The 24,725-nt window shown below is 33.3% G+C and overlaps 1 protein-coding gene across 4 annotated transcripts; it reads right to left on the bottom strand.

The window, feature by feature from the left end:
* Positions 1-2,732: 2,732 nt before the first annotated feature.
* LOC112695524 (protein ALWAYS EARLY 2) lies at positions 2,733-12,757 on the bottom strand. 4 transcript variants are annotated; one of them, XM_025747878.3, is made up of 21 exons: positions 12,430-12,757; positions 11,760-11,894; positions 11,317-11,436; positions 10,904-11,002; positions 10,707-10,769; positions 9,905-9,982; positions 9,278-9,446; positions 8,799-9,061; positions 8,285-8,630; positions 8,067-8,147; positions 7,390-7,676; positions 6,973-7,023; positions 6,269-6,565; positions 5,994-6,172; positions 5,614-5,896; positions 5,277-5,468; positions 4,472-4,588; positions 4,178-4,318; positions 3,887-4,093; positions 3,446-3,733; positions 2,733-3,228 (listed from the first exon to the last, which is right to left on the bottom strand). In XM_025747878.3, exons 3-21 carry the CDS (start codon positions 11,419-11,421, stop codon positions 3,058-3,060), a joined length of 3,417 nt encoding a protein of 1,138 aa, XP_025603663.1. In that variant the 5' UTR covers positions 11,422-11,436; positions 11,760-11,894; positions 12,430-12,757; the 3' UTR covers positions 2,733-3,057. The 4 variants fall into 4 exon arrangements, with proteins under 4 accessions (XP_025603663.1, XP_025603666.1, XP_025603665.1 ...); XM_025747881.3 differs by having other exon boundaries at positions 4,211-4,318; XM_025747880.3 differs by having other exon boundaries at positions 4,490-4,588.
* Between the last annotated feature and the right edge of the window lie 11,968 nt (positions 12,758-24,725).

Genomic DNA, 24,725 nt, shown 5'->3' with positions numbered 1-24,725 from the left:
TAGAGCTGTCACTTACATTACACTGTAGTGAAGAATGATATTACAAATTACCAAGAACCAAAAAAGGAACGATGTTGTAAATATTCTCTCTCATCATTATTACTTAAACTAGAGTGAGTTTGTGCATAAATTAATGATAATATATGATATATTTTATAAAGTATTATATTGTTTAAACATTATTTATAATATATATAAATTAATATTAAATTTGATGTGTTTTTTATTTAAAATATTTCATAATACAAAAGTTTTTATATTGAAGTTGTATAGAATTATACCTTTATTTATTATTTTTATTTTTATATTTTTTTAATTGACGGACTTAATTTTTTTATATGGTGTTTGTTCTTTTTTTTTGTGTTGTTGGAGTTTTTTTCATCTTCCTATCATATGTTCTTGTAGAAACATGTTTTTTCTGAACTATTGACTTGTATATATTTTTTTATCTAATATCTTTTTTTTTGTTTTATCTTTGTATATATATTCTTCATTTGAAGATGTGTCTTAAATTCGTTTATTTTTCTTTTTCTTTAATCTCTTGATTTGTATGTTATCTAGATCTCATGATATTAATGTTAGTGAAGTTAGTTCATATAATCAATGAAGAATATAAATGATATTTTGAATAAATAAAATTTTTGTTGTATTACCTGTTTTATTTGTTGTAATAGGAGTTGAGTTTTGGTATTTTTTGTTGGGACAAATGTCTTGGTAATAATATATTATTGAAAATATAATTAAAATCATTTACTTTGACTTTAAATATAAGTGAAATTATATAAATTTTTCAATTGGGATGGTGTTTGAGTGCCATTGCTATCTTAGAGTATAATTAGATTTAAGGTAGTTGTACCCAATCTTTTTTTTTTTTTTACTTCTCTATCAAATAGCACAAAAGTTATTGTAGCACTTTGATCTAAAACCTTTAATTTAATATTGAATCTATAATAATTATTTAGTAATTTATAATTTGATAAAAAAAATTTATGATAGGTATAATTTGATAGAATTTGATGAAATTTTTTATAATTTGAATTTGTAATATTTTTTGTTGTAGCACAAAAACTTTACTTTTTTAATTTTTTTTGTAGTTTTTTTTGACATTTACTTATTCTTTTTCTTTAAGTTCATATAGTTTTTTAATGACATTTATAATAGTGAAATAATTTTTTTTAGAATATTTATTATTGTGTATATATAATATATTGAATAAGCTATTTTAATAAGAATAATTTAAATAGCATAAAGTAAAAATATATGTTAATAATATTTTATGTTGTGACACAAAAAATTTATTTTTTGTATTTTTTATAAGTTTTTCTTTGATATCTATTTATTGTTCTTCTCCTAATGCATATAATTTTTTAATGACATCTATAATAGTAAGATTAAAAATCTTTAGAATATGTATTGTGTGTGTATATGTATTGAATAAATTATTTTTAATAAAATTAATTTAAATAGCACAAAATAAAAATATCTGTTAATATTTTTAACTTACTCTGTCAGACAATATCTCATGTAATATAAATTTAAAATAGTGCTGAAAAATGATCAAAATTGATTCTTTAATTTAAATAGCATATTTAAATAAGTATAATTATAAAGATCTTAAAATATAATTATATGTAAAGTATGACAAAATAATAAAAAAATATAAATAGTAAAAGTAATAAGAGTATTTTTTTTCATAAATTTATTTTAAAAATACAATAAATATTTTTATTTTGTACCTAATCATCTAATAGAATCATTTTTAAATAAATAGACTCTTTTTCATTTGTTAGTGTAAATATTTTTCATAAGCGAATTATGAAATGTGAAATAAAGTAATAGCGATAAGAGTCTAATGCATGATATATAAGTATGTCAAATAATATGAAATTTGAATAGCTTGTAAAAATTTGTTATGATAATATTATTATGACTTTTAATGTAAATGTTTATTGTATTTAATTAATATTTATATTTTTATTAAATAAGAATATGTAATAAATTAATTAATTATGGGAATTATGGTTTTATTTTTTTAGTTTTTAATTTTTTAAAATTTGATTGATTGATTTTTAAATTTTACCAAGTAAATATATTGACGTGACATTATTAAAAAAATAAAAATGACTTAAATCTAATGTACACAAATTTTGACATAAATTTTTATATAATAAAAATAGATAGATATATAGATGGGAAGCGTTGGATTTCAATTAATTGAGGGGGAATTTTTTCCGTATATTAATATTATTATTGCTTTCTCGAAATAGCTTAGAGGATGATTAGACTGATTCATTAGGGAAATTTCTCCTTCCCGTAAAAGTAACAAGGATGAAAGAATTAAATTTCTCGCAAGAAAATAAAAAATTTAAGTAGGGTAAGTAGGGTGAATAAACTAGTTTTTAGTTTTAAAGCGACATTTTGTTGGCTAATTACTTTAAAAATTTGAACTTAATTTTGGTTCTCTATAATTGTGGTCAAAGAATAAATATTTGAACTTTGGAAGAGACAATTAAAGAAATAGTATTATTACAATACATGATATAAATTTACATAAAAGTTGAATCTTTAATTTAAAATCTTAAGTGCGTTGAAAAAAAAAACAAAAAAATATTTATAATCCTTCATGAAAAATGTAAATTCATCCTTGCTCATATCAAGATACTAATGAGTAATGACTGTTATATGTTTATCAGCGTACGTTCCTAAAATGCCACTCAATTCAACCGCCGAAATCCATAAAATAAATGTATTTTACTCAATCAAAGTAAAATTCCCATCCGAGCCAGGAAAATGGGTGCCCGCCATTGTTATTTGTTAGGGCTAAAAGAATATCCCAATTCCAAAGCTATTCTAGCTAAACAAAAATTTATTTTAGATACAAAGAAATTACAACACCTGGGTGGTCAAGTACATTCTTTTCCCTAAATCCACCGCTTGGCCTTGTTGACCTTGACTTGATATAACAGCCATAAGTTACAAGGTTGGCTCGGAACTTTATGTCATTCGAAGCAATATTTCAGCATCCTATATACATACAACTCATAGAAACTCAACAATTCATGTGGATGTTGGGATGAGAGCTAAAATCTGGGTCTTAATTCTTCCCATGCACATTTGAATTTCCCTGTAAATTGGAAGGTTTTGGGGACAGCATGGATGCAGGCTGGTGACAGCAGAATCTAATATCTGAGCCACATCGGATGGAGGATATTGTCGTTCAGTACAAGTCTGCGTTGAAGAAACAGTTTCCAAAAATGTGGTTAGTATTCTCAGATACATGGTAATAAACGTCAACTGAAGTTGAAAGGCAAAACGGTTAACAAAAAGAGATGTTCACTCAAGACCACACGAACAATTTGTGTCCAGGTTCTGGACACGTATGACAAGAAAAATGTTTTAACACATTTGGAAATGATAAGTTGATGCATGTTATAAACTAAATTACCTGAATCATGATCAATATGGCAACACAGGAAGTGATGAGTTCAGAAGGAATTTGAGCGTCTACTTTGTCAGAATCATTACGCAATTTTTGACCAGATACATCACCAAGTAAAGGCTCAGACGAAGAGAAAATTGATCGAGTATGGTTATCGAGACTTCCATTCCCTTGCTCTTGGGACTTCATTGCAGGCAAGGAAGTGTTGGGGGCCAACTGCTGATAATTGATAGAATCCAATACCTGTCCAATCTTGAGGAAAGCATCTTCGCCTTCCTTCACTGAAGCTAAGGCCTGAATAACATCATCAAGTACAAATTTTAGAAACACATAGCTTGAGGTAATACATGAACAAAGTTGACATAAAATGTATTCAACCAGGGTTCAGGGATCTTAGGATAAAATCGCTAGTTCATTACATATGGCTTTATGTCTAGTTCTCCGTACCCGAAATGCAGCATCCACCATTGCATGTGCTTTTACCCTGGATCCTTTAATAATTTCAATAACAGTTGATCCTAACTCTTGAGCCAGAGAACCATCCAACATACCGGGAAGGCCATCATGGACATTTAAATTTGCTTGGGGTTTCAGTGGTAGGGAGTTTCCTGTGTAAGTATTACGTTGCCTCAGATGAAGCAGAGCATTAGAAACCTGAGAATGAAATAATCAATCTTAAGTTACTATGATGTCAAAGGACAATATTGTGATAAATAATAACCCATGGAAGCCACATGCCTGTTCACTGGCTTCCTTTAGCTGTACAAGTACCGTGGCATAATGTTTCCCGAGCGCCTCTGAATCTTTAAAGCTGCCACTATCAATTTGGTTCTCCAATATGGCATTGTTGCTATTTTTAAGCTCCATTAACAGTATTTCCTGTAAGATTGCCACAAGAGAGTCAACAAGCTTATCAATAGGCAAAAGAAATCTACATACAGATGGATCCAAATAGATGCCAATAAAGCACCTAAATGAACCACGAGGGAGAATTATAAGAGTTTCAAAATTACTGCATGGAAACAAATATACATTTATGCCCATGGAGACCTTTTTATCAAGAAAACGTGTCAGCTCAGAAAGGGCATGTATGTTAGCTTCCTTGGTTTGATGGTCTGTCATGTTACATGGTTGAGCACCCACTGCTTGCTGCATATAGAGTTGAAATAATTAAACCTTGAGGAAGGTAAGAAAAATTTTAAAATTCTGGGACACATCATGTAAAACCTGCAAAATCAGCTGACGTGGAAAAGCATGGGAAATAAATACCATAGAACAAACACCTAATTTTTATAGTTCTACCCACAAGTATTATACCAAGGCCAAACATGTATCCTATTAGTGTCCGATAGGTTGCCAATACTTCTATTCACATTAGCTGATTTTATGGAGACAAGAAAAACAAGTAGTGATTAACTCATCCAGTTAACTGTTTTGATAGACTTCATTCAGTCAAATGTATCAGTGAGAAACAATTGTAAAATATATTACTTGAAGGTTGTTACATCAGTCAAACAAAGTATGAAAGTAAACAATTTTTAAGTTGCAACTATGGATCTACCCTACAAACTGCTAATTATGTAGTGTTGTTGGGTAACCCAAAGAAAACTTAATTAGCAAAAAACATAATTAAAAAAAAAAATACTGGAATCCCTCACCTTGCCAAAGATGAGAGATAAATGGAGTATATAATATATTATAATAATAAAAAAATCTTCATTTTAAAGGGAAAAGTAGGTGATATAGGGAGGAAAAAGGAATAACCATATCATCAGGGATAAAGAACATCTAAAACTCAACCAGGGTATTGATCCTCATTATCAATAGGCAAACTAACCTTTTCCTGCTTAGCCAAATTGGGTGCTCTCTCTACAGGATTGCTTGAAGTGCATGTCAGGCAGCCCCCAAAACTTGAAATTCCATCCATTTGTGGTTCTTTACTTATACAAGGGAATTTACAAGCACCAACCTGCCTCCTTAGAGCTTCTGGCATATTATCCAATGGATTCAAAGGCATACAATCAATGTCCTGCATGCAAAATTCTACTCATTAGAAGGTTCAAGAAATTTTTACATTTAGCGAGGAAGAAACCTTTTGGACTTATTTGAAACTACCTCTTAGAGTATGGGAAAAAGAAAAGGCATGAAATGATGAATATAAGAGATCATGTTACCATGACAAATTCAACACCCAATTCAGGAAGGTCAAACTGAACCCTGCACTTGTCGTGGTCAACTGTAAGCACACTTCCATCATGAATCTCTCTTGTTTTTGGATGAAGAGCAATTACTCGCTGTCCAACATATAAAGGCTTAGCTAAATCTGTTGGTAGTCCATCCCTGATACCAGTCCGCAGTTCAGTGTAATGTTTCCTAACAGATTGCCTGTACTGTTCAAGCTTTTGTCTTTCTTCTCGAAGGAAGTGTTCAGAGAATCTGCGAGGTTTGCCAAGGGAACTGCAGAGACAAATGCAGTGTCAAATGTTTTTCTCATTATAAACTTCCACTTTAAAAAATTTGCAGTAGATATGCAAGCCACACCTGAATTTCATACCTTTTTATGACACTCCATTCAACACGAGTCAATCTTGGGATATTCCCTAGTCCAACATGATTTAAGTACTCCATGAACTCCCGTTTGGAAAACCATGGATAATCAATTGCACTATAAAACCATTCAAATGCACACCACCTGCGAATCATAGAAGATGACAAGCAACTAGAAAGCTTTTCCTGCATGTAACAAATTAGAAAAGGGGAAAAAAAGAAGGTATTAATATCCCTCTAAGCTTCAGGAGCTAAATACTTTAAATTGAGCAAAACTTTTACCTTTAGAATTGATGCCTTATCTTGGGGTTGGCTAGAATATTTATTAGGTTGACCTTTTAATTTGTTCTCAGAAGACTTCTCTTTGGGTATAAATGTTCTCTGCAAACTCATTTTACGTTTACTAATTCGTTTAGTTGGTAAACTAACAAGTTGAACTTCTGCAGTTGATACGATCAAATCTTTCTGGTCAGCACACAGAGAACTTTCTGATGATCTTACTGACTTTTGCTTTGCTGGAGTGGATGTCTGACCAGTGTGCTTTCCTTTAATCAATGGTTTGTCCTCTTCATCTACAGCCTACAAGGCATGCAAAATATCTTTAACAAGTACAACATGAATACATACCAAGCATCTTTTATAGTATAATAGAGTATATATATCAACCTAATTTTCTGGGACAATTAACACGTTGCCAAATAGGACCAGAATAACTTCTAACCACTGTGCCTCTACATAACAGATTAAACTTTTAGGAGAGGTGGTTCATGATATGGTGTCAGAGTCTCTAACTAAAGGGTCTAAAATTCGAACCATGTTGAATCCCCATTCTTTTAAATAAAGCTAGACTTTAAGCATAACACGAAACAGACCTATGCATAAGACTATAAAACTATTACTACTTATCCCTGCCACCTCAATAAAGTAATAGACCATAAAGGTCAAGTATGCTTCCAAAAACAATAAATGTATAAAGATTTCCATACCTCATCATTTAATGGATCATTTGGATCAGAATCATGCTTTGCATTGGCCAGCTGAGAGCCACAAAAAGATAAGAGGTGCAATCAATTCAACTGAGGAACTAAAGAAAGTCAAATATAATATCCGATCATTGTTTCATATAGGGATACAAAATCACGTGGTATTCTAATTATATTCTGATTTTGAAAACCGCCATTACTAAATAATAGCAATTCAAAAGAAAAGAACAAAAAAATAAAGCATGTAACATAGACAGAGATTGTCTGTGCCATTATAAATAGTTATAAATTAAGAAAGAAAAGCAGCAGTTATAAATCCTGATCATCCTTCTACATCATTACTTCACATCTACTTAATCAAAATCTACTTTTGTAAAATCTTATGACTAGCATAAATTGTGAATTACAAACTGTGTTTACCTTTAGAACCATGGGTTTGCGCTTTCTTTTCCATGTTTTATCATCAGTGGGAAGCAGCTCTTTTGATTCAAACAGAGCCTTACTTTCCTTATCATTTATTGTTGTCCTTACGACTTTAGACTTTCTGGATGATGAAAGCTCAACTCCACGAACTGAAGGAACGACCTTCTGTTTCAAACTAAGTTTACTTTTATCTCTGTTTTGGCTGGTTGATGTGACTTCCGGCACAGCAGGCTTTTCGTCTTTATCAACAGTTGTTCTTTCTTCCTTCAACTGGACAGATGATTCTAGATGGAAAAGGGAGAGGAAACATTGATTAATAAACCAATAAACATGGGCAAAAGTAGCAACAAGTAGGTTGAAGTTCAAGGTATTTGTGCCTGAATAATATGAAGTCAAAAGTACATATAAATAATCATGCCTTCCAATTTGAAGAACTTAGAAATTGCATGCTTCTTTTCTTGTTCTAGACTATCATGCTCTCAGTCTCAAGCAATTGGGTCATCAAAATGCACCATAACGAGGAAATCATTCCAAACTAGGTGAATAGAAGTATAAAAAATTGCATTGACAACAAAAATGCTAGAGACTGAATTTTTCTTATTGGATATAACTATGTCGTCTTGTCTCTCTTTGCATGCTACTGTTCCTATATCAGAAAGCAACACCACACTTACCAGATTCCATAGTAGATGCTGGTATCATTAATGACAGATCAGCCAAAGCATGCAAAGCATCCACGGCAGAGCTTTCATCAGCTGGAGGAAATAAGTGAATATTGTCACTATAAAAGGGTGAAAAAGTTAACCTTGCTCAAGCCCAAGGTATAGAACAGAACTTATACATCTGCTTTTTGCACAAGCAGCCGACATAGATATGTTAGTGACATAATTACCTCCAAAGAAGAGTTTCTTACTCCTTTTCTGAGGTTTTGCATTAGTAACCTCAACATCAATTTTTTCCTTCAAGCTAAAATTAAGTCCTTCTTCGGTGCCACTACATGCTTCTCCGCCATCATCAAGAAGATGGTTTCCAACATTTTCCTTTCTCTCTTTCTTTCTATATACCTTTTTTCGTTTCTGATTAACTTCAACTGTGCCACTACCTTCCATATCCTTCAAGGAGCTAGTATCTCTAGCTTGTTCCCCATTTTCAGCACCCCTGCTTTCTATACTACCTTCCATGAATTCCTCATCCAAATATGTGTCATAAAACTTGGCAGGAACTGTCCCAGATTGTTGCTGGTAGACATAGTAAAATCATAAAAAAAAATTTCAAAAAATCAAATTCCACATAACTTATATTTGAATGGTTATTCTTATTCACAAATTTAAAATCTAAATTTATTTTTGAAGCAATAACATTGCCAATACAAACAGATGACGAAATGCAGAACAGCAGTCAAATACCATTCTTTCCCAGCTCTGAACAGGAGAGACCTTCTGCTGTGATCTTCTGTGTGGTGTTTGGGATACTTGAGGAGAGCCACCTCTTTTTGCAGCCTCAGTTAATGCCAGTGCTGCAACATGTGCAACTTCATCATCATTAGCATCAAAGACCGACTTTAACATTCTTTTATTAGGCGAAACATAATTTTCCCTTTCATCTTTCTTATAAGAGTAGTAAACTGGAACACGAGGTGTCCTTTTCCCAACTGCACGAGGCTGGCTACCTGATTAGTTGAACAACCATTGACATTAATCAATTTTGTATAATTCATTATATAGTATGAAAAATAAACTTGAAATATAGACTTTGATAAAGTAGAAATGAAGTATACTAGTAACTAGTTGCATGTTCAATTCTAGTTAACATCCATTGGAAGGGATGAGGAGTTCAATAATGGTCAAGTTATATCAGTGCCAGAGCAGAAACGAAGGTAAACTACCATCAAAGCGTCTTCTCTTCAACAGAGAGAGGCAACCATCATTAGAAGCAATTGACTGAGTATGGACAGAATCTTTTGAGGCACCAAGCTCAATTTTTCCACGTTTTCGTTTCACCGGTTTTCGGGATCCTGGTGAATCAATACTCTCTTTTTCACTATCACTCTCTTCCTGTCGATTACAAGAACAGAAGATTGCAACTCAGAAACATATCATTGACGCCAATGAAACAATTAGGAGCAGAAAATAGAAAATCCAAACCAAACTCAGGAGAAATCAACTTCTCCAAAAATCAGTAAGTCTTAATTCTCAAACAGAGGTAAAATCCAAATGTAACAATGAATTACATCACTTCTATTGCCATGACAGCGGCTTAAGAAAAGATATGGTAATATCATACTACAAGGCAGGACATCGGCAATATCCAAAACAGATGTTTTAAATTTTGTTTTAAAGACTGTGAGTTCCAGTCTTCTTTCTGAAAGCTGAATGTTTGCTATTGCAGAAGTGTTTTTCAGAAGAAAAGCTTCTTTCGGATAATAATAGGCAAAAGTCACAGTGATAATGGAATTTCAGAAGCATAAATGAGCAATAAACTTCATCTAAAAATCTAACTCTTTTAGACGTACCAGCACATTATAGTGATCTGTCATCATTGCAATGAGACCAACAACAGAAGCTGTTCCCTCCGGCAGAGATAGGTAAGCCTAAGAGTTACAACAAGTAGTTTCAGTGGCACATAAAAACGAAAGAACTGAAGCACTGAACAACATTAATAAAGTCAGTTCACATTAACCAGAAGTAAGAACCTTGTAAGGAAGTATGTATGTATGTATGTATGTATGTATTATTATTATTATGATTATTATTTTATTATTGTTATTTTATAAAAGAAGGATTTCCTTAAGATAGAGAGAAGAACAAAACAAGATAGAGATTAAGAGGTCCTCTATACGGGAGCAAAAAAAAAAATCACACGAGCTATCTTTGAGACATAGCTTTCCAATCTCTCAACTTGTCTGAGGAGGGGCAATCCTCTATAAAGATCATGGGCTTTATGAAAGAGTATCACTTTTTGCGGTTTAATAATTACAATCAGACGAACTGATAATCATGGATGATATCTAATATAAGAAGCAAGCATGGAGGGGATAGGAAAAGGGGAGGAAAAACAAAAGTCTGAGCCATCCATAGGTGTAAATCAAGAGTCATTTAATCATTTTCTAGAAGAAGTCATCTAAATAAGCCCAAATAAGATGAGAAAGTTAAAAACAAAACACACACAATATATATATATATATATATATATATATATATATATATATATATATATATATATATATATTGTAAAACAGGAAGCAGAGTATATAATGACGAGTTTCATGGCCTGTAACAGCACAGTGCCCACTAACTTTTATGATATTACCATACCCTGTTCATATTGTAAAGAGCCTCCACCATTTCAACAGATCTGTTGCGTACAGCTGCAGCAACCTGGAAATCCAAATAAAGTAATCAGAATGGAGAATAGTATTAATAACTCTACTACCTATGGTCAATTTTTGAAGATAAGTTTCCAATGAACTAGCAACATGATGGGACAAAATAACAGCAAATCAGAAGCTCACCTTCTTCCAGTCTTTTCCGTACTTCCTATATGCCTCATAAAAACGCTCTAGCTCATCTTTGTTCCACTGAGATCCCAATTTATCCGACAGCTTTTTCTTCTGCATTAAAAAAGTCAGGCTTTAAACAAGAAAAGAAACAATGGCCAAAGCAAGTAGTGTAATGGAATGGAATTAATCGAAGTTATACATAGAAAACGACAAAGCGTAAACTCCTATCATCATGTGAAATACATATACATAACAATAAGTTAATGAACCAACATTAAATGTTAAGTATGACCAACAACTATCATGCTATTACGTAACAACGGCTGTTTTGACCGTACCACGTGGAGTATGGCAAGGCACATTGCATATACTCCTGCCTAATTGGGGCCTGCCTCAAAATATAAATGCAATAAAATGAAACGTACCTTTTGCTTATTTTTATTTGAGTTCATTCCCTCTTTCTCGGGAGAGACCTCATTTAAACTCGAGAATCGCTTATTCATACTTCTAGGCTTCCTAGTTGGAGCCATAAATTCTTTATCTTTCTGCGACAAATTAATTGGGGGAGAAAAAATCAGTACACAAGCCAAGTTAAGAAAATCATCCATTAAACTGATCAATAATGCAAAAAATTGCAATATAACAGACAGACAGACTTTGCTCTATGACAACCATTCAATAAATGTCCACATTATATGCGTCCAAAATCCTCACCCTTCTTGCTTGTTCCAACGAGATATACAACTAAAGATATAGCTAACTCCAAACAAATTTGAAGAAAAATGTTCAACAAATCATTATCACTCTTATTGTTGCCCTCATATTTTACAAACAAGAAAAGTACAGCATAAATAAATTATAGTCATACACTAGAAATTTTCCTCGAGGTAGAAATGTTCTTCTGCAATCAAGAACTACACTTCTGCCCCGACAAAAATTTCTTCTAATTGATCACCAGCTCCAACATCAGCTTAGATCAGATTGAATCTGAAATACGTGAACCCTGCATCAAAAACTTAAAAACTTAATTAAAAGCAGACTGAGAGAGTAAGCATAATTTAAATCCGTAAAATCAGTAGACTAATTTGAAACACACATCAAGCACTTCCAAATCCAGCAAGATAAGCAGAAAATTTTACTCGTTTCGATTCCTACATAAAACATATCCAGTGAGTAATCAAGCTCCTCGTCTCCGAATTCAAACCATAATTCTCACTATCGCATCGTAAGCGCGAACACACACCGAAAACGAAAAACAAAATAACGCAGCTTAGAAAGAAAAACGCAAACGCGAATGAGCTAGAAGAAACAGATTATAGCAAGAGTCAATAACGTAAGAGCTATTCTTTTTTGAAAAACGAAAACGGAAAAAGAAATTAGAAGCTCATCCGAAGAAAAACAGCAACATTATCAGCAAAAACAGTCAAGAAGCCAAATCTCTTAAAATCAAGCAAAGATCGCTGCAAATTGCTTCTTTGCATGGAATTCAAACCCTAAATTACAGATCGGGAAGTGAAATTTGGCTCTGCAGTTCTCACCGTTTTGTAGGGTTCGAAGCATATGCGAGAAGAAGAGAGAGAAACTTGATGGCAGACAGGGTTTAGAGAGAGAATGAGAAAGAAGGGAAAAAAGAAAAAAGAATGAGCGATTGCCGCCAACTCCAACTCAATATATGGTTTGGGTTTTGGGTTGGGTTAAGGGATGCAAAATGCAATGAATGAAATTGAAATGATATTTTTTCTTTTGTTTTTTGAAGCAGTGCGTGTATCATTATCATGGTGAAGGATGAAGACGGTCTATGGACTGTGGGAAACCATGCACCTTCGTATTAGGCTGCTCGTTACCCTACACGTACCCGGGTGTATCTTTTAGACAGTCTTGATTGTGCGACTCATACGGAAGTCCTGGTTGACGTTTTAGACGATTATATTTGAAATTTTGGTACTGCATCTTTAAAGTAGGTTTCCGCACCAACCCCAAGGTTCTCGCTTATTGTCAATTTGACCCCGGAATTTCTTTTTATCCCCACCAACACCCAGGGTTCAAAACCCGATTCGGTCCGAACTCGGTTCGTATCCAAGATATATTTTGTCTGATTTAAATTTATTATTTTTATTCGGTATTATTTTTAGATTATGTTTTGATAGGGGTAGCAAATAAACTGAAATATGTCAGGTCGGCCTGCGTAACCCACTAAAAAAGGTGGATTAAGTTGTAAATTTGAAACCGTCAAACTTAAAAAAGTCCGTCTAATTTGTACTGTCTAATTCGTAGGATTTGGCGGGCTTTAGCGGGACGGGGTATGCTTTCTCGCCGAGCCAGGCGTTTTTATGGTCAGAGTCATTTTTTTACAAATTTTTATGATGTTATTGATCTACAATAAGATGAACATGATAATTGAAAATGTTTTAAGTTATATTTTGGATTATGTTTTATGTTTAATTGATTATAAACTTGAAGATGTTTAATTATATATTTTGGATAATGTTTGTTTTGCTTTAGATAATGTTAATTTTATTATTTTGTTTCAAAAAAATTAATTTATAAATATATTTATTACATATTTATAATTATAAAGATTTTAATATTTGTGAATTTAAAATTATAATTTTTATTAGATATCATAACAACATTGTTTGTACTTATTAGCCCATGCTTCCCTTTCTCCTTCCTTTTGGCATCATGCTTTGCAAATGTCAATTTACCTTCTCAATATTCTTCCTCATAAACTATTACACTATCAATCTCTTTTTTGCATTCTTTATAAAAAAAATCCGTCTTATTTCCATCTTCGGATGTTTAGGTATTTATGTTATCCTCTTATTCCCTCTACAATCATAAATAAACTTCAACTCTGGTCAATTTCTTGTATTTTTTTGGGTATCCTTCATATCATTGTGGGTATAAATGCCTTGATTTGTCATCTAGAAAAATCATTATTAGCTGTCACGTCTTATTTGATGAGACGCAATTTTCCTTTGCAAAGGCACATACTCCTTAAAATCACACTTATCGATTTTTGGACGATGGGCCATCTCTGTACATGGTCCATCATTTCACTACTCCAACAAACTCACCAGTCGCACCCCTTCCTACCTCTCCTGAGCCCATCTTACCGAGCCTAGCTTCTACTTCCACTCTCCCACTTATCTCTCTTCCTCGCCCAACTCCAATCTCTCAATCTAATCTACCCACAGGTCTTGTTACTAGGAGTCAACATGGGATTTACAAGTCTAAGAAGCCTTTCAACCTTCTTGCATCAGTGTCTAAATCCCCTTTACCCCGTTATCCTGTGTCTGTCTTCGTGACCCAAATTAGAAACTGGCTATGAATGATGAATAAAATGCTTTTATTGACAATAAGACGTGGGAGTTGGTGCCCCGTCCTCCAAATGTTAATGTCATTTGGTCTATGTAGATTTTTGCTCATAAAAAAAATATGATGCTTCTTTTGAGAGGTATAAAGCTCGTCTTGTAGGTAATGGTAAAACTCAACAGGTGGACGTAGACTGTGGTGAGACATTTTCGGTAGTCAAACTGGCGATTATTCATGCAGCTTTCAGTTTGGCTCTTTTTAAGGCTTGGCCGATTCATCAACTTGACGTCAAAAATGCTTTTCTATATGGCGAACTCAAGGAGACTGTTTACATGTATCAATCTTTGGGGTATCAGGATCCTAATAGATCTGATCATGTGTGTTTGTTGAAGAAATCTCTTTATGGGCTGAAACAGGCTTTGAGGACTTGGTATAAGAGATTTGATGACTATGTCTATACTCTTGGGTTTTTTTATAGTACTTCAGACTATTCTTTGTTCATTTATTGATGCGCTACTTCTCTGGTTTATTTTTATTGTATGTCGATGATATTATTTCGACTGCTTCCTCAGATGAACTCCATCAATCTATCATATCTCTTCTTAGCTCAAAATTTGCTATAAAAAACTTGGGCCTGTTGAGCTATTTCTTGGGCATTGCAATCACTAGTCATAAAGTGGTTTATTTTTAGCTCAAAAGAAATATGCTGCTGAAATCATTGATCGAGCCGGCATGTCATTATGTAATCCATCTCCTACTCCGGTTGATACAAAACCGAAGCTCGGTGCTACTACGAGCAAACCTTTTGAGGATCCATCTCTTTATAGGAGTCTTGCAGGGGTACTTCAGTACCTTACATTTACGAGGCCCGATATTACCTATGCGGTGCAACAAGTATGTTTATTCATGCATGACCCACATGAGGAACACATGCACGCTCTTAAGCGCATTTTGCGCTAGATTCACGGTACTATGGATTTTGGTCTTCATCTTTATCCATCTTTTACATCCACTCTTATTTCATATACTGATGCTGATTGGGGTGGGTGCCCCGATACACAACGTTCAACATCGGGTTATTATGTCTTTCTGGGTGATAACTTGATCTCTTGGTCCGCTAAACGTCAAGCTACTTTATCCCGTTCTAGTGCAGAGGCTGAATACCGAGGGGTTGCCAATGTGGTTTCTGAGTCATGTTGGTTGCGAAACTTACTGTTGGAGCTTCATTATCCTATTCAGAAGGCTACACTGGTGTATTGCGATAATATTAGTGCCATATATCTTACTGGTAATCTTGTTTAGCATCAATGCACTAAGCATATTGAGATAGATATACATTTTGTACGGAAAAAGGTGGCTCGTGGCCAGGTTCATGTGTTACACATCCCCTCGCGCTATCAGATTGCAGATATATTCACCAAAGGTCTTCTGTTGGTGTTATTTGAGAATTTTCGGGACAATATCAACATTTGGCGACCTCCTGCTTCGACTGCGAGGGTGTGTTAGAATATATGATAAATATATTCTGACAGATTATGTATATCATCTTTGTTAAGTGTATATTTAGTTTTTCTATTTATAGTGTAATTATACTCTTGTATTTGGGGTATATAAATGGATTATTCTAATGAAATGGACGGGGAATTAATCTCTTTCAGAGATAATTGGTGATAACTTGTTGGCCTTAAGCGAATAAGTGTTGCATCATGTATAATGGCATGCTCCAAATAGAGGTGGGGAGATTCGTTTGTAAGGGTCTGGCAATCATTTGGAGTCTTTTAATAAGTGACTCTGCTAGTCCATTTTGTGTATGAACATGAGCTACTGGATGTTCAACACTTATACCATTGGTCATACAATAAGCATAAGAAACTTGGAGGTGAATTCATCAGCATTATCAAGATGAATTATTTTGATTGGATTTTCTGGAAACTGTGCTTTTAATCAAATAATTTGAGCAAGTAATCTCGCAAACATCAAGTTGCGAGAAGATAATAAGTACACATGTGACATTATCTTGAAGATGCATCTAACAGGACTATAAAATATCTAAAAGATCCATATGATGAATGAATAGGTCCACATATATCACCTTGAATCCTTTCTAGGAATTTAGGAGACTCAAATCCAATTTTTATTGGTGATGATATTAAAATTAGCTTTCCTTGAGAAGTGAGAACATGCAGCACACCAAAATTCACTAGACTTAAGAATCTTTTGGTTCTTTAATGAATGTTCATGAGAATTTTCAATAATTCTCCGTATTATGGTTATTTCAGGATGACCCAATTGATCATGCCAAATTATAAATTCATTTTGGCTAATATGCTTCTGGTTAATAATGACATGTGATTCAATTGCACTAATTTTAGTATAATATAACTTATATGAAAGTGGGGGTAACTTTTTTAAATTAACCTTTTTATTTAAATCATGAGTTGTGATATATAAGTACTCATGATTTCTCTCATTCATAGTTTCAATATGATATCCATTTTGACGAATATCTTTGAAACTGAATAAGTTCTTAGAGACTTATTAGACAATAATGTATTATTTATTATAAATTTTGTTTCTCCGAGAAACAAAATTATAGCTCTTCTGGAGCCTTTTATCACATTGCCTGAGACAATAATAGTATTAACACATTCTTCTTTTGGTACAAGATGAGTAAAATATATATTACTTTTGAGAATGGTATATGAACTTACACTATCCGTAAGGTAAACATCTTCATTATATGCCCTTACCATTTTTTTCAAAAATAAATAATAATAATAAAATGAGTAAAAATACATGCGCAGTAAAATTGTATTCCTGATTGGAATTGTTTTTCTAAGAAGCACTGTACATAGTATCATATATTAAAAATTTTAATATTATTATTATTATTATAGAACTTGACATATTTAGTGATTTTAAAATTCTTAAACATAAACACTAATATTTTATTAAACATTATTTTTATATATCATACTTGAAATTCAAATACATAGGAAATAAAACTTAATAAGAAGTTTTTTACATTATTTATTTACATAAGTACTTAACGAACTCAAATATTAAACTTTTCCATCATTGATTAAATGATCAATATTTTCTTCAGGATTCTCAAAAAAAAAACAGATACTTCATAATGAGTGGTGTAATTTTCAACAACATCATTTGAAATAAATTTTGTCTCCTTTCCTTTATAATTCTTTTTCAAGGATAATTGATAAAGATCAACTAAATGTATTGGGGTCACCAAAAAACTAAGTGTATTGGGGTACGACAGGTACGCGACTAATGACCATTTCCACCACAACAGAAATATTTACTTTGTTGATTTATTTTACCAATTATTTCTTTTTTTATTCTGCTGCTGAGATCCTTTATTGTAAACATAATTTTTCTTCCTGCCATAATTTTTTTCTTATTAAAGCATTGCCATTTACCTCTTTTGGAGTTATAACTTACCGCATTTGCTTTAGAAAATAGGGCAGCACCAACCGGCGCGCTTCATGATTTCTTAAAAGCAATTCATTGTTTCATTCAATAACAAGAATGTAAGAAATTGGTTTAGAATATTTTTTAAATTCTTTTTCTCGATACTGCAGTACTGCTGCTGTAGGAGCACATTCGAACCATGGAAAGTCGAGAAAGTTTTCTCTAACATGTTATTATCAATTATCTTTTTTCCACATAATTTCATTCGTGAGCTAATTTGGAACATTTCTGAATTGTATTCATTTATGGATTTAAAATCCTGTAGATGCAAGTGTGTCAACTTATTTCGGGTTTGAGGAAGTATCACTGTCTTTTGATAATTATACATTTCTTTGAGGTTCTTCCATAGATCTGCAGGATCTTTTAGTATGAAATATTCATTTTTCAATCCTTCATCAAGATGATGATGAAGGAAGATCATGGCTTTGACTTTATTCTTTTGGGATACTTTATTTTCAGCCTTAATAGTATCTACAAAATCCATTGAATCGAGATGAATTTCGGCATCTAATATCAATAATAAGTAGTTATTTTCAGATATATCAAGAACATTAAATTCAAGATGAGAGAGTTTTGACATAATAAAAATTTATTATCTGAGTTTTCCTAAATTTTGATCAGAGACTCGTGTTGATAACATGTTGTAAAATAGATAAATAAGAAAGAAGAAATAAATATAAAATAAAAAAATATAAATAAAAAATTTTAGTATTAATATTCACTAATATTATTATCTCAATATAATTAAAATGATTCATCTATATATATATATATATATATATATATATATATATATATATATATATATATATATATATATATATATATATATATATATTCACTAGTCACTACTTCATATGTTGATGAGAGTACATATGTGAAGAGAAGTGTTTATATGCTTGTGTTTTTATTTACTACTTTATATGATTCATATATATATATATATATATATATATATATTTCAAGTATTGCTTTTTCTATTTATATACATACAAAGTCTAACTTTTCAATTTTCATTAATTAAATTTGTCTTGAGAGAGTGATTCTTTCAATATTAAAAAGCTGAGCCGACTATTTAATAAAACAAGTCATACTTTATTAACCGGTGAGGTGGTGCGGAATTTACAACCCACACTATTAATCGGCAAGTGCACCGGGTCGTACCAAGTAATACCTTACGTGAGTAAGGGTCGATCCCACGAGGATTGATGGATCAAGCAATAATGATTGATTGATTGGATTAGTTAGGCAAGCAAAAATTGGTTTTGAGATGTTCAAAAGGTTTAAGTTCGAATTCAGAATATCAAAAGTATAGACAATTAAATAAATTGGGAATAAAATATGGATAAATAGTTAAGGCTTCAGAGTTATCTATTTTTCCGGATTAACTTTTCTTACTAACTATTTTAATTATGTAGGATTTAATTTATGGCAAACTATATATGACTAGACCCTAATTCCTTAGACCTTCCTAGTCTCATCTAAAATTCATTAACTGCCAATTCCTTGGTCAATTAATTCTAATTAAAGGGTACATGATCAAATTCCAGTTTGCATGCCACAAAAACTCTAATTACCCAAAGAATAAAAGGATTATATGTCACATATCCCGTTAAATCCAGATAATTAGAATTTAGGAGAATATGTTTTCAAGCTGTTGTTCAAGTATAGAGCTTTTCCAAGTTATACAAGAACTCAAATAGAAAGAGGGTCATACTTCCGTTCCACCCAAATTCATAAGATAAAGAACGAAAACAATTCTTAAATATAAATCCAAAACATAAATTAAAATAGAAAAAGTAATAAGATCAATCCATACAAATAGACAGAGCTCCTAACCTTAACAGTGGATGTTTAGTTGCTCATGGAATGTAGAATGTAAATTTGTATAGAATTTCCTAATGGAATCCCTCTAATCTAATGTGATGTGTTGTCCCTAATAGAAGAGAAGTCTCCCCTTTTTATAACTAATCCTAATTAATTTAAAATCTAATATTTTAAATTAAGATAACATCTTTTCCTAAAAGATAAGATTTGAATTTAAATTCGAATTAATTAACAGATTTTCAGTTGATGGATGGGGACCACTTGCTTTGTCCATTCTGCAGCTTCTAATATGTGTTTTCTGGGCTGGAAAGTGGGTCAAAACAGCCCAGAAATTCGTAACCAGTGTTTTTTGAATTATTGCAGATCGCGCATGTGACGCGTCCGCGTCACCCACGCATTCACGTCATTTGTACATATTCCAATCCACGCGTTCGCGTCAGGCACGCGACCGCATCATTACGATTTCTCCATTCCGCGCGGTCGCGTGAGCCATGCGTCCGCGTCGGTCTTCGCTGGTCATCTCTTTGATTTCTTCTTTTTCTCTGCAGAAACTTTATCAAATCTCTCCGAATGCTACCTAAAATAAATAAAATTGCACAAAACTCAAAATAGCATCCATAGTGGCTAAAATATAATTAAGTCTAAATTAAACTCAACAATTTAGATGCAAATTCACTAGAAAAAGATAGATAAGATGCTCACGCATCACAACACCAAACTTAAACTGTTGCTTGTCCTCAAGCAACCAAAACTAATATAAGCTTATGATGTGAATTTGCATGAGAATGAGAGTTCGATTAAGCTCATGTCTCTTTTTATAGTGGGGTTTATAACTGTAATCCTGAATAGGTTTGGCATCTCACTCTTCTTTGAATCAAGAATGTTATTGTCATTCAGAATTAGAATCCGGATGATATTATGAATTCTGTGATCTTTACATTTCAGTTTAATCTTTCAAACACAACAACATTTACTTTAATTTATTTTTCTTTGGTGCTTTGCACCTTGAGCCTAGCCGTGACTTTAAATGCTTTGTCTCAAGAGTTACTTGACACAGAAATACCACAAGCACTTAACTGGGGAACTCTCTTTGAGTTCTGATTTTTCTTTTAATTACTCCCAAGACAGTGGTGCTCAAAGCCTTTGGCATACTCTGTTAAATATAATTGATCTCGACTCTAAGTGTTCTGTCTCAAGGATTACTTGACACAATCACACCACAAGCATATGACTAGGAAAACAACTCTTTGAGCTTTTAATCATGTCTGACCTCCCTAGTCATTGATGCTCAGAGCCTTGGACCTTGTTTTTATTTTATTTTAGTTTCTTTTTTTTTTGCTGTTTCATTTGCTTCAAGGATTAAATTTTTATTTATTTCAGAGAAAGCATAATAATTCTCTAAATTCCTGTTCCTTATATATCAACATCCCTTAATTCAAATTCAAATATACACTGTTCATATCATGCATTCAAAAATCACAGAAAATACCACCACATTTAAGTAAATAAGACTATTCTTAAAATTAAACTCAATTTCTCATGCAATACATAACTTCTTTTTCTTTTCTTTTTAGATTCAAGTTCAGTGAGTGGTACATGAAAGATCTTTTCAGCATAAAAAAAAGAAACTAAACTAGTCCTAGGATTCTAACTAATAAAAGATCATGCAATAAACAAAGCAAGATAGCAGAAAATCAGAACATAACATAGAAAAAAGAAAGGAGGAATAAAAATGAAAGGAACTCAACCACCTTAGTTATCCTAGTGCTCGCTTTATTCTTCAGGTTGTGCTCCTCCGTGAAGATGATTCACCTCCCTTTTGGTGCCAGAAAACCAATAAGCGCAGCGTCCAACAACACCAAACATAAAGGTTTGCTTGTCCTCAAGCAAATAAGAACTGAAAATAGAAGAGACAAATATTATGAGGAGAGAAAAATAAAAGGATAAAAGCATAAGAGAGAATTAGGATTGGGAAAGAGAGAGAAAGAAAACTAGGCGGCGCAAGCGACGCGAACGCGTGGGGCACGCGTTCGTGTGATTGCGTTTTAGTTAGTTGACGCGGTCGCGTCGGTCACGCGGTCGCGTGAACCATGTTATGCTTCGGGCGCGAGTGCAGCCTCGCGCCTGCACAACTCTTTGTTTGAATTTAAATATTTGCCAATTCTGGGGTGACGCGATTGCGTGGGGCATGCGATCGCGTGAGTGGCTTCAGAAGGGAATGACGCGGACGCGTCGGTGACGCGTTCGCGTGATAGGGATTATGCGTCTAGCACCAAGCCAGCACCACTCCAGCACAATAATTGGTTGTGCACCATTTTTACGTCGAAAATCAGGGCACGCGGCCGCGTGGGTCATGCGGTCGCGTGGGGTGATTTGTGCCACTAGCACGGCTCCAGCCACGCTCCAGCGTGACTCTCTGTTCGTTTTTATTTTCTCCCCTCTCCTTGCGACGCGGACGCGTCGCTGATGCGGTTGCGTCGCGTGGCATTTTTTTTAGCTTGAGGTGTTCGGTTCTTGAGATAAAATAGCTGCATGATCAGAAAATTAGTAAGAACTCAATAAAAATAAAATAAATGCGAAAACTACTACTACGAAAAACAACTAAGAATGAAAAGAAACGATCATACCACGGTGGGTTGTCTCCCACCAAGCACTTTTAGTTAAAGTCCTTAAGTTGGACATGTGGTGAGCTCCTTGTCATGGTGGCTTATGCTTGTACTGGTCCAGGAATCTCTACCAATGTTTGTAATTCCAATGGCTACCGAGATCCCAAACCAGGCGTATAACGCCTTTGAGCAAATTGAAGCAAATGATAAGGCCCCACGAGAGTTGATTGTGGAAATGAATTCCAGGGTCCCAAATCTTGCTTTTACGTCCGTCTTCTTGTGGATCACCATTATTTCCACCTGGTGGCAAGTAATCTGAATTCTCAAAGAGACATTCAAACAACCTTCTAGACCCATTTAAGTGAGCTCTACACCAATCCTTGCACTTTGATTTGGAGCATGCAACCATACTGAACCTTGCTTGACATCTCTTGCCACTAACCATCTTCCTCTTACTCTTAATGCCACAAAGAACTCTAAGTTGACCATCCGTCTCTAGTAGCCCATATTCAAGTGGGAAGGTAAGGATTAAGGATAGGAATTTTACCCACTTAAATGTTGTATTGGATGGTGATGGCTTTGGAAGAGGTCTTGCAAGCTCCACTCCCTTGTGTTCTTCTTTGAATTCTTCTACCTCTTTGCAAGCTTCCTCAATTTCAACCTCTTCCTCTTGGTAGCTTTCTTCTAATGCAATCTCTTCTTCATTACTTACCAAGGGCATTGGAGGTTGTGCATCTTCCTCTTCTTCTAATTGCTTGCTTATTTGGCTCATTTGCACTTCCAAGTTTCTTATTGAGGCTCTGGTTTCCTGCATAAAACTTTTCAAGATTGCTTCCAAATCATTGTTTTGTTGGGACTGAGAAGACTAAAACTGGTGGTTAATAGAATTATTCTGTTGAAAAACACCCTGAGAACTATGATTAAAATTTTGTGGCCTCTGAGGTTGCTCTCCCCACTCAAAATTTGGGTGTTGGGTGTTGATAGTTGGGACTTGCATGCCACTCATCTATTGAGTAAGTAGACTTAATTGCTGAGTCATAAGCTTGTTCTGGGCAAGAATAGCATTAAGAGTTTCTACTTCCATAACACTCTTCTTCTGTGAAGTCTCAATATTTGATGGTGGCTCTTGACATGGGTAGAAAGATGATTGTTCTTGGTAGTTGGAACATGGAGCACTGAAGTTTCTTTGGTTTTGGCTTTGCCAACTAAAATTTTGATAGTTCCTCCATCCACCATAGTATGAATCACTACTTGGATGTAAGTAGTAACCCATGTGATCTCTTTCCACTATTTTTCCTTAGCACAAAACACTAAAAAGGATTAAACGCACCATGTGGTAAACAGGAAAGCAAAGAAGACAAAACAGAAAATTTTTTTTTGAGAAAAATTACTACGGGGACACCAAACTTAATTTCAAAAATTACCAAAAATATTAGTGTTATTAAATAAGTTTTTTTTTTAGAAAATCAAGTAAAAGAAGAAAAAAAATTTAAAATGAAACAGGGGGGTTTCACGTAAATTTTTTTATAAAAAATAGATTTTAATAAAATTAAAAATAAAATGCGTAATCTAAGCAATCAAATAACTAATAGTTGTTAATCACAGTCAATTCCCGGCAACGGCGCCAAAAACTTGGTGCGGAATTTACAACCCACACTACTAACCGGCAAGTACACCGGGTCGTACCAAGTAATACCTTACGTGAGTAAGGATCGATCCCACGAGGATTGATGGATCAAGCAACAATGATTGATTGATTGGATTAGTTAGGCAAGCAAAAATTGGTTTTGAGATGTTCAAAAGGTTTAAGTTCGAATTCAGAATATCAAAAGTATAGACAATTAAATAAATTGGGAATAAAATATGGATAAACAGTTAAGACTTCAGAGTTATCTATTTTTTCGGATTAACTTTTCTTACTAACTATTTTAATTATGTAGGATTTAATTGATGGCAAACTATATGTGACTAGACCCTAATTCCTTAGACCTTCCTAGTCTCCTCTAAAATTCATTAACTGCCAATTCCTTGGTCAATTAATTCCAATTAAAGGGTACATGATCAAATTCCAGTTTGCATGCCACAAAAACTCTAATTACCCAAAGAATAAAAGAATTATATGTCACATATCCCGTTAAATCCAGATAATTAGAATTTAGGAGAATATGTTTTCAAGCTGTTGTTCAAGTATAGAGCTTTTTCAAATTATACAAGAACTCAAATAGAAAGAGGGTCATACTTCCGTTCTACCCAAATTCATAAGATAAAGAATGAAAACAATTCTTAAATATAAATCCAAAACATAAATTAAAATAGAAAAAGTAATAAGATCAATCCATACAAATAGACAGAGCTCCTAACCTTAACAGTGGATGTTTAGTTGCTCATGGAATGTAGAATGTAAATTTGTATACAATTTCCTAATGGAATCCCTCTAATCTAATGTGATGTGTTGTCCCTAATAGAAGAGAAGTCTTTCTTTTTTATAACTAATCCTAATTAATTTAAAATTTAATATTTTAAATTAAGATAACATCTTTTCCTAAAAGATAAGATTTGAATTTAAATTCGAATTAATTAACAGATTTTCAGTTGAT

The sequence above is a fragment of the Arachis hypogaea genome, chromosome 6 (assembly GCF_003086295.3).
Source record: "Arachis hypogaea cultivar Tifrunner chromosome 6, arahy.Tifrunner.gnm2.J5K5, whole genome shotgun sequence".
Taxonomy (NCBI): domain Eukaryota; kingdom Viridiplantae; phylum Streptophyta; class Magnoliopsida; order Fabales; family Fabaceae; genus Arachis; species Arachis hypogaea.
Note: the sequence above shows the minus strand (reverse complement) of the source record. Positions and strands in the feature narration are given on the sequence as shown.